This window comes from Aethalodelphis obliquidens, unplaced genomic scaffold (genome assembly GCF_003676395.1).
Source record: "Aethalodelphis obliquidens isolate GAN/ISIS:26980383/991018 unplaced genomic scaffold, ASM367639v1 scaffold80, whole genome shotgun sequence".
NCBI lineage: Eukaryota > Metazoa > Chordata > Mammalia > Artiodactyla > Delphinidae > Aethalodelphis > Aethalodelphis obliquidens.
The window spans coordinates 4,137,062-4,150,928 of NW_020838024.1; the positions used below are offsets into that span (position 1 = coordinate 4,137,062).

The following is a 13,867-nucleotide window of genomic DNA, read 5'->3' on the forward strand; positions in this document are numbered from 1 at the left end:
CGGCATGCGGGATCTTCCCAGACCAGGGATCGAACCTTTGCCTCCTGCATTGGCAGGCGGATTCTTTTTTTTTTTTTTTTTTTTGCGGTTCGTGGGCCTCTCGCTGTTGTGGCCCTCTCCTGTTGCGGAGCACAGGCTCTGGACGCGCAGGCTCAGCGGCCATGGCTCATGGGCCCAGCCGCTCCGCGGCATGTGGGATCCTCCCAGACCGGGGCACGAACCCGTGTCCCCTGCATTGGCAGGCGGACCCTCAACCACTGCACCACCAGGGAAGCCCTACAGGCGGATTCTTAACCACATTGCCACCAGGGAAGTCCCACAATACTTGCTTTTTATCATGGCTGTGGAAAACCCAGCCTCACAAAAATCTAAAGTCATTGAAAGGATTGTAGTATGAACTATTTCATTCTTACTTCATGTAGTATCTGACAGATGTTGAGTTTCTCTGAGTTTACTCTCTTTAAATGTTTAAATCTCCTGAGATACCCCTTTGAGTTCACTGTGGTGCCCTGGGGCACCTTGGCACACGGTTTGGGAATTACCACTTTAAGTGATTTGCTCAGGGAAAAATACAGGTAGAAGGAGGCAGAGCCAGAATTTAAACTTGAATATTTTGACTCCAAGTCTTGCTGTTAAACCATTTTTAGGGCCTTTCCTATGAGATCATGTTTCCCTTGCCACTCAAATTTTCATTTGAATTCAAGGTTCAACAAGGAAAATATGACCCACTCGAAGTCTTTAAAACAGGAAATTTATTATGGAGAATTACATTGGTGATAGAAGAGATGAGAAGCCCAGGGGACAGTGAGGCAACTCAGATACGAGCAACCACAGGAAGCCAAGCTCACTCCCATAGCTGCAGGATCGATGGGAAAGATAGTGTTATAGGGACCCAGAAGCTAAGGTTGGCAGCTGGACCCACAATGGAGATGCAGCCACTGCCAGAGACATCTCAGGATGGAGAAAGAGAGGGGAGGAAGTATCCTGATTTCTTCCTTTCTCCTGCCCCGAGTCTTCCCACCAGTGCCTCTGATTGGACACATCTACCTCGAAGCCAGAGAGCAAGGGAACCTGGGAAATGTAGTCCCTTATGGTATGGAGCATAGTATGAGGGGGAGAGAATGGATCTGAGCAAACAGGCAATTGACTGGCATTACAAAATGTTGTGTATACACTTTATTCATTCTATAATTCCTGTAGCAAATGTTTATTGAGGACCTACTAGGTGCCAGGTATCATGCTAGATACCATAATGAGCAAAACAGACCAGATCACTGCTCATAAGGGGATCAAAGATCAACATAGGAGAAGGAGAATAAACACGAGCTATCTGAAGTGTGTTAAGTGCAATGAAGGAAACTATCACAGTGCTGTGAGAGAGCTAGCGATTTAGGGGAAGGGGCAACCTCCCACTGTTTTAAGTCTAGTTAATTGACTATACGTATGTGTGTAGAAAACTTGTGTTCAGGAGAGGACAGAATATTTATACCTAGAAAAATTTAGAAAAAAGATATCGACTCATTCATACTTAACATCTGGATTATAGGGCTTTATTGTCTCAAAGCTGTGTGTGATTGTGTGTCACAGATTGTATGTGTGTGTGTGTGTGAGAGAGAGAGAGAAAGAGAGAGAGAGAGGCAGAGAGAACAGTACAAAGGAAGACTCTTAGAAAAACATTCTAAGGAGCCAGAGGGCTCACAGCAGCTAATCTCCATCATGCTTTCCAGGCCCCACCCCCCTTCCTTCTCATCATAACTTGTGATCTTAGAGGCATGAAAGAATTTGAGCCCCTCCCCCAGCCTGACCATCTCTGTTGGCCGCTCAGCCAGGCTGCACCTCAAATCCAGCTGGGAGCGCAAACCCCAGGGCCACGCAAGAGGTGGTGGGCTCGCAGGCAGGTTCCTCACCCAGTGGCCATGGGCGACAGCAGTGGGCAGCCTGGCATCCACACCTACAAATCCCTCGCTGAGGAGGGCCCCTTCGGCTCTCTGGAGCCGCCCAAAAGACCCACAGGGAGCCTGGTCATGCACAGCATGGCCATGTTCGGCCGGGAGTTTTGCTACGCGGTGGAGGCGGCCTACGTGACCCCAGTCCTGCTCAGCGTGGGCCTGCCCAGGAGTCTCTACAGCATGGTGTGGCTCCTGAGCCCTGTCCTGGGATTCCTGCTGCAGCCCGTGGTGGGACTGGCCAGCGACCACTGCCGGGCCCGTTGGGGACGGCGGAGACCCTACATCCTCACGCTGGGCATCGTGATGCTCCTGGGCATGGCTATGTACCTTAACGGGGACGCTATCGTATCAGGTCAGTGGGCAGCACAAGGTGGGCAGGCTGGGAGAAGGGTCCTGTTATACAGCTCGCTGAAAGGAGAATGCAGATTTCTTTACGCCACAGTCAGAAATCGGTTAAAACTGATTCTCTCTCCTAAGTTACACTGAGTTTTCACCTTTGAGTGACCCAAATTCTGTGGTTAGGCACCTTTACTTTTAGAAACATCAGGATACATTATTTTTCAATTGTGAGAATTTGAGAATAGGATTATATTTTTACCTATTTTATTAAATTACATATTTTTACATGTTTATCAATTATGGGTTTTTTTTTGTGCCCATTATACCTTATTTAGTACTTTCTCAAATTAACCAGCTGCCAAATGGCTCCATAAATTTTTACGATAAATGTAACTTTGTGTCCAGATGAGAGTTAATTATGTTCACAGCTTTCTGTGGAGTCTTTTAATAGGTACAGGGCATCAGCCTGGTAGCTCAAGGGGACATTTTTGCACTGCAAATTGTGGACATAAACCTGACGGTGAGCACTTTTTCTAGCCATTAATCAGCCACCACCAATTAATCAGTAATTGGTGGTAGTACATATTGCATTGAGAAAAGAATCGTTAAACTTAAAAATAGCACACATATTTTGAGCATTAACTCTCAGGCTAGCAGAATGGATGATAATGAGACAGGATAATCAGTTATCATTTGTGTATATTTAAAAGAGGGCATAAATCTATAAATGTAGGGTGTTTCTGGAAGAAATTACAAAAAACCTGAAAAGAATTGTTTCCAATAGGGAAGGAGTACTAAAGGGCTGGGGTGAGAGGGGGAGGGTAGGCTTATTTTTCACTTATTTTTTTACTGTATTTTTAAAAACAGGTACATACAGGGAGATCAGCTCGGTGCTTTGTGACCACCTAGAGGGGTGGGATAGGGAGGGTAGGAGGGAGACACAAGAGGGAGGGGATATGGGGTTATACATATGCATATAGCTGATTCACTTTGTTATACAGCAGAAACTAACACAACACTGTAAAGCACTTATACTCCAATAAAGATGTTAAAAATAACAGGTACATATATTACATACTAGGTTTAAAAAATAAACTGAAAGCAAGGGAAATAGTGAGTGAGTCAGTGAACTGTGGCATAGCCATAGGATGAATATTATTTAGCTGTTAACACTGTGAAGTTGCTCTTCATCACCTGAAATGCTCATGTACAACACGATCCCGTCCCCAACTCCCGGGCCATGGACCGGTACTGGTCCATGGCCTGTCGAGAACCGGGCCGCACAGCAGGAGGTGAGCAGGGGGGCCAGTGAGTGAAGTTTCATCTGCCGCTCCCCGTGGCTTCCGTGACCCCCCGAACCATCCCTCCCCATCGCTGGCATTACCGCCTGAACTGTCTCCACCCCCCACTCCCAGTCGTGGAAAAATTGTCATCCATGGAACCGGCCCCTGGGGCCAGCCTGCAGCATTAGCCTCAGTGGGGCGCTGTTAGAGGCCCCACCTCCCACCTACTGATGACTCACAGGAGATTCACAGAAGGTGGAGCCCAACAATCTGTTTTAACAAGTCGTCCAGGTGGTGGTTAAGCACGCTGAAGTTTGAGAAGCACTGCATAAGGGCACAGGTGCACACCTCTCTACAGCAGTGTGTAAAGGGATGTCTGAAGGATGACCAGATCTAGGGGCTGGGATCTAGAAGCATCTCCCCAGCTTTTCTATATGGTTGGAATGGTTTACAATCAGCATGTATTATTTTTTAAACAGCTTTATTTAAAGAGATGATTCACATACCATAAAAGTCACCATCTAAAAGTGTACAACTCAGTGCTTTTTCATATGTTCTCAAGGTTGCATAACCACCATCACTATCTAATTACACAACACTTTCGTCCCCCCGACCAGAAAGAAACCTGGTAACCGTTAGCAGTCACTCCCCATTTCCTTCTCCCTGACAGTCCTAGGCAACTGCTCAGTCTACTTTCTGTCTCTAGAGAGCTGCCTTTTCTGGACATTGACTGCATCATTTTTAAAACTTGAGAAAATAATGGAGCTATTTCTTATTTGGAAAAGCAAAGCAAAATGAAAGTAAAGGGAAATAATTTGATGACAGGAAGTCTGGGTGGAAATAGAAACGCGGATCATTCTAAACCAGGATTTAGGAGACCAATGTTTGTTTCTCTTTTAGCTTTGATTGCTGACCCAAGGAAGAAGCTGATTTGGGCCATCAGCGTCACCATGATAGGTGTGGTTCTCTTTGATTTTGCTGCTGACTTCATTGATGGGCCTATCAAAGCCTACTTATTTGATGTCTGCACCCATCGAGATAAGGAAAGGGGCCTCCACTACCATGCCCTCTTCACAGGTAGGGAAATATTCCAGAAAGTCTATCCTTCAGCTCCCCAGATAGGGAGGCCCTTCCACTGAAGCCATCCAGTGTCTCAGCACTCAGACTTTTTCAATGAATGGATCCGTTGATGGACTGCTCCCATCACGCGGGCTCTGTCTTCCAGTGCGTTTCTCTTGTGACCAGGCTTTGGAGTTTTTGCAAAGGAAGTTTATACAAGAGCTTTCTGAAGAGCCATTTGTGGAGACCTTTACGACTAAAATGAAAAGAGGCCTTGTAGACTTGACTTTATTTTTTGTTTTGTTTTATTTTTTGAATCAGTAATTTGTAGCATCAGCATTACTTAGGAGCTTGTTAAAAATGCAACTTCTTGGGCCCCTCCTCCAGTTCTTTTGATTCAGTAGGTTTGAGGTGAGGCCTAGAAATTTGCATTTTTGCTGACTACCCCAGATGACTCTGTGGCAAGTATCCCAAGAATCACATTTAAAAACAAAAATAGAAACAAGCCAAGCAAATAAAAAGCCCCAAGTCTTAGAGGTTTCTTAGTTGTATAAAGAGTTGGCATTTCCTCAGCCTCCTGGTTTGGAAAAGGCCATGCCAGGAGGATATGGGGGGCTCTCTCCATTTCTTGGGGCCATTGCCGGTTTCCTTTTGTTGCTGTTGGGTCCTTGATTTAGAGCAATGCTACTGATGTTCAGCATGAATTTATAGAGCTCCAGTTAGGACTTTTCTAGGACTGGGGTGTCATGCACAAGATGACAGCATGATCCTGGCCTGGGAGCATTTCTGTGTCTACTTGTGGGGACTCTATTTGATTGTCTTCATCGCCCAGCCAATATATTTTATGTTTTGACATATTCTGTCTCCTCCCATGGCCAGGTAGGTCCCATGAGAAGCAAAATCTTGAGTTTTGTCCAGTTTGTGTCTCTGCAGCCCAGAGTGGCACCTGCACGGAAGCCGTTGGCTCAGTAATTTGTCGTTAGAGCAAATATTTGGTTGGTGAGCCCTGGAAGGATGGGGCTGCCCAGCAGAGGGTATTTCCTCCGTGCTCCAGAGCAGACAGAGAGCAAGAGTCCAGCCCGTCTGTGGGGCCCCCGAGCCCCCTGTCTACAGCTAGAAGGTCCCAGAATAGAGATTCAAACTGCATCTTCCTGACTGAAATCCCACAGTTCCTGCTGCTTTATCATAATCTGCAAATTAATTACAGCAACATCATGGGAGACTTGTTGGCTTTTGAACCTGACACATTGACAGTCTTATTGCTCTAAGTACTTTGGGCAATATGGCCACTTCTTCCCGGCTTACATCAGTGTTAGTCTTGGCCAAACAATCTCTGCTTTGCTGCCTCTGTGTTAGAAGACTGAGCCCTGTATTTTGGGAACTTTTCCAAGGTTAACGCATGGTAGTATTTCTATTGAGTTCGATAAAATGTCTTGAAGTTTTCTACTGATATTAGCGTATAGTGGTCTCAAGCAAACGTGACCTGGGTTTAGGCTTTCACTGTATCTTTCGTACTTATCCTTTAACTGATTTTCCAGTCTCTAATTTCTTCCTATTCCAACTGAAACAACACATAGCTTCCACTTCATATTCCTAAAAGACAGCTGTGACCAGGGCACTTTCCTGTTCAGTGACCTGCAGTGGCTCCTGTTGACAAATTATGAATTAATCGACAGTCAATCGAAGAAAGAAATAGAGAATTTTAGTCAAGCCAGACCTGAAGGTTATAAACCAGGAGACAGTCTCTCAGAGAGCTCGAAAACTGTTCCTCCCATTAGAGGTCAAAACACAGTTAGATTTGAGACAACGGATTATACATCAGATGACATATTGACAGTTTACATAGTCCAGATCTGCACATACAAGGTGAGTAGTGGGTCATCGTGACCACTTACAGGATTAAGAAAGGAATGTTATTTCCTAAGGGGTTACCTTGCTGGTGCCAGGAGAAAATTGCTCCTTATCGAGCAAGTATTCCTGTGTCTTATACAGCGGTCTGGTTAATGTATAATACAGATGCACGATGCACACTGAAGGGGAGGATGGAGGCCCAAACGGGCAGAGAGAACATTTTATGTTTAAATTTTTCTTGTCTTGCCATGAAATATGAATTTTATTTCATCACTCCCCGTTTGTCTACTGAATCAAGATCAAATTCCTGGACAGGGTTCAAACTCCCCACAATCTGTTCCCACCCTACCCTTCAAGCTTTGTTTCCCATTACTCCCGCCACATCCTCTGTGCTCTGAGCAGTTTCCCAGCGTGTTCCCAGGGGCAGAATCCAGGACTGTTTTACTCACTGTATCCCTGTACCGCCACCACTGCTTGGCATATTGTAGGTACTCAAAGTGAGTATTAATGGAACAAACCAAGGAGACTGCCCTTTCCTTTCCAGCTTCTGGGGCTTTACTCACACTGAAATTCCCTTCCCCCTCTTCTCCCTTTGGAAATCAAAGCTGCTTAGAAACTTTCTTCTACCCACTTCCTAGAGAGAAGGCCCCTCCATTCTCTTCCAAATTGCAGGCAAACTTAATTTCTAATTTGGTCAGAGGCTCCACCCACCACATAATCAAAGCACAAAAGTTCATCAGGTATCAATGAAATGGATAATTCCAGCAGGAAGAGACAGTGGAGGTTACAGTTCACCATACACATATCCTGAATTTTACTTCCCTTGTGGCCTATGTGGTCTGCTTGGGCTGCCATAACTGAATACCACAGACTGGGGGGCTTAAAGTACAGAAATTATGTTCTCGCAGTTCTAGAGGCTGGAAGGCCAAGATCAAGGTGCCAGGAGGGTTGGTTTCTGGTGAGATCTCTCTTCTTGGCTCGCTCCCGGCCATCTGCTCGCTGTGGTCTCACACGGCCTTTCCTCTGCGCATGCACTCCTGGTACCTCTTCTTCCTCTTATCAGGACCCCAGTCCTGTGGATTAAGTCCCCACTCTTATGACCTCATTTTACCTTAATTATCTCCTTAAAGGCCCTGTCTCCAAATATGGTCACTTTGGGGGTTAGGGCTTCAACATATGTCTTTTAATAAAGAAAACAAAAGCTTTCCTAGAACCCCACAGACTTCTGCTTGTTTCTCATGGGGCAGAATTAGGTCACATGAGCACTGAGGGGCCTGGGAGGTTGGAAAAAAGAGAGGGTATTTTGGGGGGTGGGGAGCATATCCCTGAATCAAATTGGGGTTCTGTTAGCCAGGAGGAAGGGGTAATTATTAATACTGAATAGGCCCAAACTAGTAGCTACCACAGGGAATACAAACACAATTGAGTATTAGCCTCATGAGAACAATTAAAGACCAAGACTATTGTAAGAAAGTGACAGCCAGAGCTTCCAAATCCCAATCTCTTAGTGAATAATGAAGAGGTAATTGCATTTTAAAGTTATACTCATTTTCACAGTTTTACCTGATCACATTTGTTACATTCACATTCTCTCCTGAATTATAACTCACTGTGGATTTATCCATCTCTTCTACAAGATTTGTAAACTACAAGATTTGTAAAAACATGAAGAGTCACCTGCAAACTCCCATGGCTTCCAACTCATTGCCTTGCCATTAGCAGACACTCAGAAGTGTTAGCTATTTAAAAAGAGACTCTAGGTTTTATAACCCTGCTTGTATTTCGGGCAGTTTTACAAATCGCAGCGATCAGATGAATATGCTCATTTAGTTACCTTGCTTTGTCTCTTGACCAACATGAACTCTGGACCTCAGTCAACTGTCTCTGGCTATAGGGGGACCCCCGAGGGTGTGCGGATGGCTCAAAGCAAGTTCTTTCCTCTACTAGAAAAAAACAACTTAAAATACCTTCCTCCTATAAAACAGAAAGTCTCACCTTATTTAAAATTTAGATTCTAAAGTCCCTGCTTAAGTGATAATCACAGAGAGTCCACATTATTTGTAATCACCTCTCAGATCATTTATAAAATACAGTATGCCTTGTTTTATGTATATAGATCTGCATAGTGATGGATACAGATAAATATATCTGCAGATTCATCTCCTCTTTAGTGTTTACTTCTGGACATGGACTGGATTAACAGAATAGCAGATAGGACAACCCATATTATTTAAAATGTTCTTTTTATCTTTCTTGCTCTTTCTCTCCCTTTTTTTTTTTTTTTAAGATGACAGAACCTTTTAGAAGTTCAATTAATTTTTTTTTTTTTGAGGCAGGGCTGGACCATACAAGGAGCTGGTTTATTTATTTATTTATTTTTGCTGTGTTGGGTCTTCGTTTCTGTGCGAGGGCTTTCTCTAGTTGTGGCAAGCGGGGGCCACTCTTCATCGCGGTGCACGGCCCTCTCACTGTCGCGGCCTCTCTTGTTGCGAAGCACAGGCTCCAGACGCGCAGGCTCAGTAGTTGTGGCTCGCGGGCCTAGTTGCTCCGCGGCATGTGGGATCTTCCTGGACCGGGGCTCGAACCCGTGTCCCCTGCATTGGCAGGCGGACTCTCAACCACTGCGCCACCAGGGAAGCCCTCTCTCCCTCTTTTTAAAGTGTGAGTAGTTGAATTCTGTTGAGTTAAACATGGATGTGTGACCCCACTGCGGTGTCCTTGCTCTGAATGGTAGACCACATTAAAAAATGGAGAGAAAAATAATGAGCAGTGCTTTATCACTTTGCTTAGTCTTTGCACACATTGCCAGACCTCCCGAATTTACATGAACTTGGCAAAGAGACGTCTATAACATTCTGCTTGAAACAAGCATTTTATAATAAAGTCATGTTCAGTTTTAGGGCCCATTTTGATTTTCATCATCAGCAAGATATCATTTACCTGAGGAATCCAATCATTCGAGTAAATTGAAATTCTTTTTTATTTATTTCAGAGCTGTAGTCCAGGCCCAGCAATTCCAAATGCTTTGTGAGTAAGTGTCAAAGGGTTCACTGCCAAAATATTTTCCAGCATATTTCTGATTTTTTTTTTTTAAGAAAAGACCCTACTGGCTTCCAGAAGGACATTTTAGTCCTCCAGCTTCTCTGTCTCTTATGTTTAAGGGTAACTCTATCTGCCCTCCATCCCTGGTGAATGTGGTAGATATGCTGTGTTTAGTGGATCCACCCTCATGCCTTCACCCCATGCCTTCACCTTTGGGTGCTTCTGAGGCTGTGGAACCCACACTCACCAGAAGGAGATTCCTCCCTTGTGTCAGAATGCCTCTAACCAAGCCTGTGTTGCTAGATTAACCCAAGGCCTTGCTCTCCTTAGCAGTGGGCTCCATCCCACCAGAGGAGGCTGGGACCAGACATGCTGGTGAAGGCCGTCCCAGCTCACATCCTGGCTCCTCCTCTGCTGAGTCGCTGTAGTATTTCTGAACTTTTGTTTCTTCACAGCGGTGTGACTCTCTACACAATGCTAGTTATTAATATCCTGGCAAGTGGTCCCGGGTCCAGAGCAAGGAACCATTTAAAAGGATTCAACACCAAATGCTTATGTGTATTAGATTTCCTCCATTCCCGCCGGACCTGTGAAAGTTTTATTTGTATATAATGACTCAGTGAGAAACTTGCCCCATGTACATCTTTGGAAGAAGAATAGGTAACTTCTTAGGCTCAGCCTCTTTTGATTTTTCTGTTTCTTTAATACTTCAAAGTGTGCATGAAAATGCTAGTGAAACAAATGCTCAGATTAGAAATAATTAAGAACTAACAAAACGAGTCCTAAAAATAAATTTCAGATATGGGCCCCTTTGACCAAACCTATACAGGTGGCAAGAAGCCACGTTTCATGTTAGAGTCAGTTTTCACTTCTCCTTTAGGCCTCATTGCTGCATGAGTGGATTTCTTTCATCAGCTGGGTTCCCTTTGAAGTTTCTGCCCCTGGTGAACTTTCATATCGCCTCACTCAGGCAGCTTGGAAAGGATGTGGGCAGAGCAGAAGCCAGGATACAGGAACTTCAGCTTTGAGGGTGACGTGAATAACTTAGGGCAAAACGGTTAATGTCTCCAAACTGCCATTTCTTTTCCCATTTCAGCACCTACCTCTCAAAGAATCTCAAAGGCAGGTTAGAGACGGGGCTGCGTTGTCTGCCAGAAATCTTTCCCCAGATACCAATTGGCCAGCTTGGTTTGCTTTCACTCTTTGTTACAGTCTGGTGGCAGAGCCCCTCCTCAGTGATGTGTTCCTGATTACCTGATAATATATTATTTGTTCATTTGTTTGTTGTTTATTGTCTGCCTCTATAGCCAACATATAAGCTCTCTGAAGACAGGAATATTATCTTTCCTGTTTGTTGCTGTATCACCAGTGCTTAGAATAGTTCTGGGAATAGGCTGAAGAAATATTGATGAGAGCAATGTTCTATTTTAACATCCTCATTTTACCTATGAGGAAGCTGTGTTGCCAAGAGGTAAGTGACTAACCCAAGGTCACAGAGCTGAGTAGCGGTAGCCTAGACCAGGGGCAGAAGCCAACCAGCCAGCCAGCCAGCCAACCAGAGACCTGGGTCATGCTTTTGTTTGGATTCACCTCAAAGCTGAGCCCCAGGGGAGGTCTGTGTGCACATAGCGTATTGGGGAAAGGATTCCAGAGATTGAGAGTGAGAGAACTGGGGGGGAGTGGAACAGGCCAATACAGGAAGCATTACAGAGTTGGCCTTTGTTCGCAGTGGCTGCCTCTATCTCACCAGGACCCTCCAGGGAGCCTTATGAAGTGCATCTCAGAACTCTGCAGCTGGGAGGATCAAGTTGGGGAGGTGAATGCACTGGCTCCGGTCTCCACCGGCCAAGAGTGCTCCCGTGGGTTTTAACCTCCCTTGTGTGGGTGCTGCCCCACCTGAGTGTGGGTTCCCTCAGGCAAGGTACCTGAGCAAAGAGGTCCAAGGCTAGCTTAGAACTGGTCACTGCAGCGGCTGCTGGAGAAAGGGCTGGGATGGGGGTACCGAGAGGACCTGCCGTGTCCACAAGGGCTGCCTGATTCAGCTCATGACTTAGTCCTGAGCTTTTCCACTCTAGCGTAGGTGCTCCATGCTGTTTGGTCACCATTAGTAGGAGTTAAAGCATTCTGCAAAGTGCTCAACAATTTACCTTACAGTAAAACGAGCTGTTGCAACTCAGAACTGAAATATTAGTTCTGCAGACTTAAAGAAAACTCATGGAAGCCACAAATGGCTCCAGAATCGGGCCCATCAGTGACTTGACTATTTCTAACCTTTAAGCAAGAACAGGAGTCAGATTTTACATGTCACGTCAGAAAATGAGAAGTTTCAAGAACCTTCTCTGAATTAGGGTAGCAGTAGTCATTCATAGACTCAAATCAAGAAACTTGCCTTTAGAAAATGTTGAGATAAGGTGAACGCTTTTATGGGAACCATTGTTGCATTAGACATGTCAGCAGCTTTCACAGGAGCACAAAATGCGGTCTCAGTGCTCTTACCCTCTGCGGCAAACACTCCCCCAGTTCTCTGCATGCGTGTGTTTGATTAGGAAGTATATGATTCTGGCATTGCTTTGCTGCAAATTTTTTAGCCTACAGCATAACCGATGCTCGGTAATGGAAAATGTTGGGTGAATCTTCATGTCTGAAATGGGTGTGAATCCCAAACCCCAAACTTAATTTAATTGCATCTGTGTTAAGCCCCATTGGCACAGGATGGAGAAAACTTAGTGTCAGTCCCTTTGGAATATTCTCCCACCCCTTTCCCCAAGGGTTGCATCTAAATTCTGAGAGCTTAGAGTAGAAAGGTTTCAGGGCAGGGAGGATCTGGGTTTTAGCATCAGGTGTTCACACTGGCATTTACTGGGCTGTCCCTGGTCCCCCGGTGTCTCAGTGGTCAGGCTCAACTGGTCACAGTTACATTTGCTCTCATCCTTGTCTGCAGGGCCCCTTCAGAACCCGGGGATTCTCAGCTCCCTCCACCCCCAATGCCATTCTGCTCTTCCCACGCCTGCCCGTATGAAGGGAGCTCTGTGACCTGCAAACTCTCCGTGCTCTGATTTCCTTGTCTCTAAAATAGAGATAAAAATACAGTTGATCCTCCTTATTCATGGATTCTGTATTTGTGAAGTCATCTGCTCACTAAAATTTATTTTTGCCGTCACAATCAATACTTGTAGCTTGTTTGAGATCACTGCAGGCATCTGCAGAGTGGAGGAGAAAAATTTTGAGTCATCCAGTGTGCCTGTTCCCGGCTGTGGTTGATCAAGGTGACACTCCGACTTCTTGTTTTGATTCTCACACTGTAAACAGATGTCCCTTTACTGGAATATTTAGTGCCAATTTTTTTCTTTGCATTTTTTTTGGTGATTTCACTATTTACAGTGGCCCTAAATGTGGTGCTGAAAGCACTGTCTCGGATTCATAAGTGCAAGAACGTTGTGATGTGTCTTATGGAGAAAATATGTTTAATAAGTTTTGTTCAGGTGTAGGTTATAGTGCTGTTAGCCATGGGTTCCATGTTAATGAAACAACTGTATATTAAATAAGATATCTTTAAGCAGAAACACACGTAAAACAAGGTTGATCAGTTGATGAAAACGAGACTAGAGGCTCACATGGAACTTAACACGGTATTTCCCCTCAGAGCAGTAGTTTACTATTCACGAATTCAGGGCTTGTGGAGACTTTCTAGAACGTAACTACCACTAATAATAGGAGTCAGTGGTAGTACCTTCCTCAGAGGGTGGTTCTGAGGACTGTATGAGTCGTAAATGCCAAGCACCTAGAGCAGAGCCTGACACACAAGCCCATCTGTCTCCATCCACCGCATAGCCATTTCTTTCTTGAGGTCTTAATATCCCCCTGGGGTCTTCCCAGGAAATAAAGTATTGGTCCCTTCTGCTCTTGGATCCCCCAAGCTACCTGGAGGAAGGAGGTTCTGAGGAGGTTCCCCAACTCCCATCCTCCCACCCCAACTAAGCCCAAGGAGGAAGGAGCACAGCCTCCACTGCCTTAGGGATTCGCCAGTATAGGCACACCCATCATGAATGCCCTGCCTACCCTGGGAAGCCTTGTGGGTTTTTTTTTAATTTTTAAAAATTATTTTATTTATTTTTTGATGGGGAAGGAATAGTGACTTTATTCAGAAGCCAGAAGATGGTTCCTAGAGAACCATCTTAATTCGGGGTAGAATTTGGGCTTCTTTTGTGCGAAGGGAAGAGGGGAGGCGGGAAGATTTGGGATTAGAGGGTGAAGGCAGATTGCAGACTTCTGGGAGCCACCTGGCCTTCAAGAAAGCATAGCATTTCTTTGTTCTGCTTGCTCAGCAGGCCGGATCACAAGGCT

General features: G+C 45.1%; 1 protein-coding gene across 2 annotated transcripts in view; it reads left to right on the top strand.

The window, feature by feature from the left end:
- Positions 1 to 1,614: 1,614 nt before the first annotated feature.
- Positions 1,615 to 13,867, top strand: part of SLC45A2 (solute carrier family 45 member 2) — a 32,265-nt gene continuing 20,012 nt past the window's right edge. Inside the window, exons 1-2 of one of the 2 annotated variants that reach the window (XM_027092612.1) lie at positions 1,615 to 2,301; positions 4,472 to 4,528. In XM_027092612.1, the coding sequence (XP_026948413.1) occupies positions 1,773 to 2,301; positions 4,472 to 4,528 (586 nt within the window). In that variant the 5' untranslated portion in view covers positions 1,615 to 1,772. Of the gene's footprint in view, positions 2,302 to 4,471; positions 4,649 to 13,867 lie in introns of both variants that reach the window. The other variant, XM_027092611.1, reaches the window with a different exon arrangement.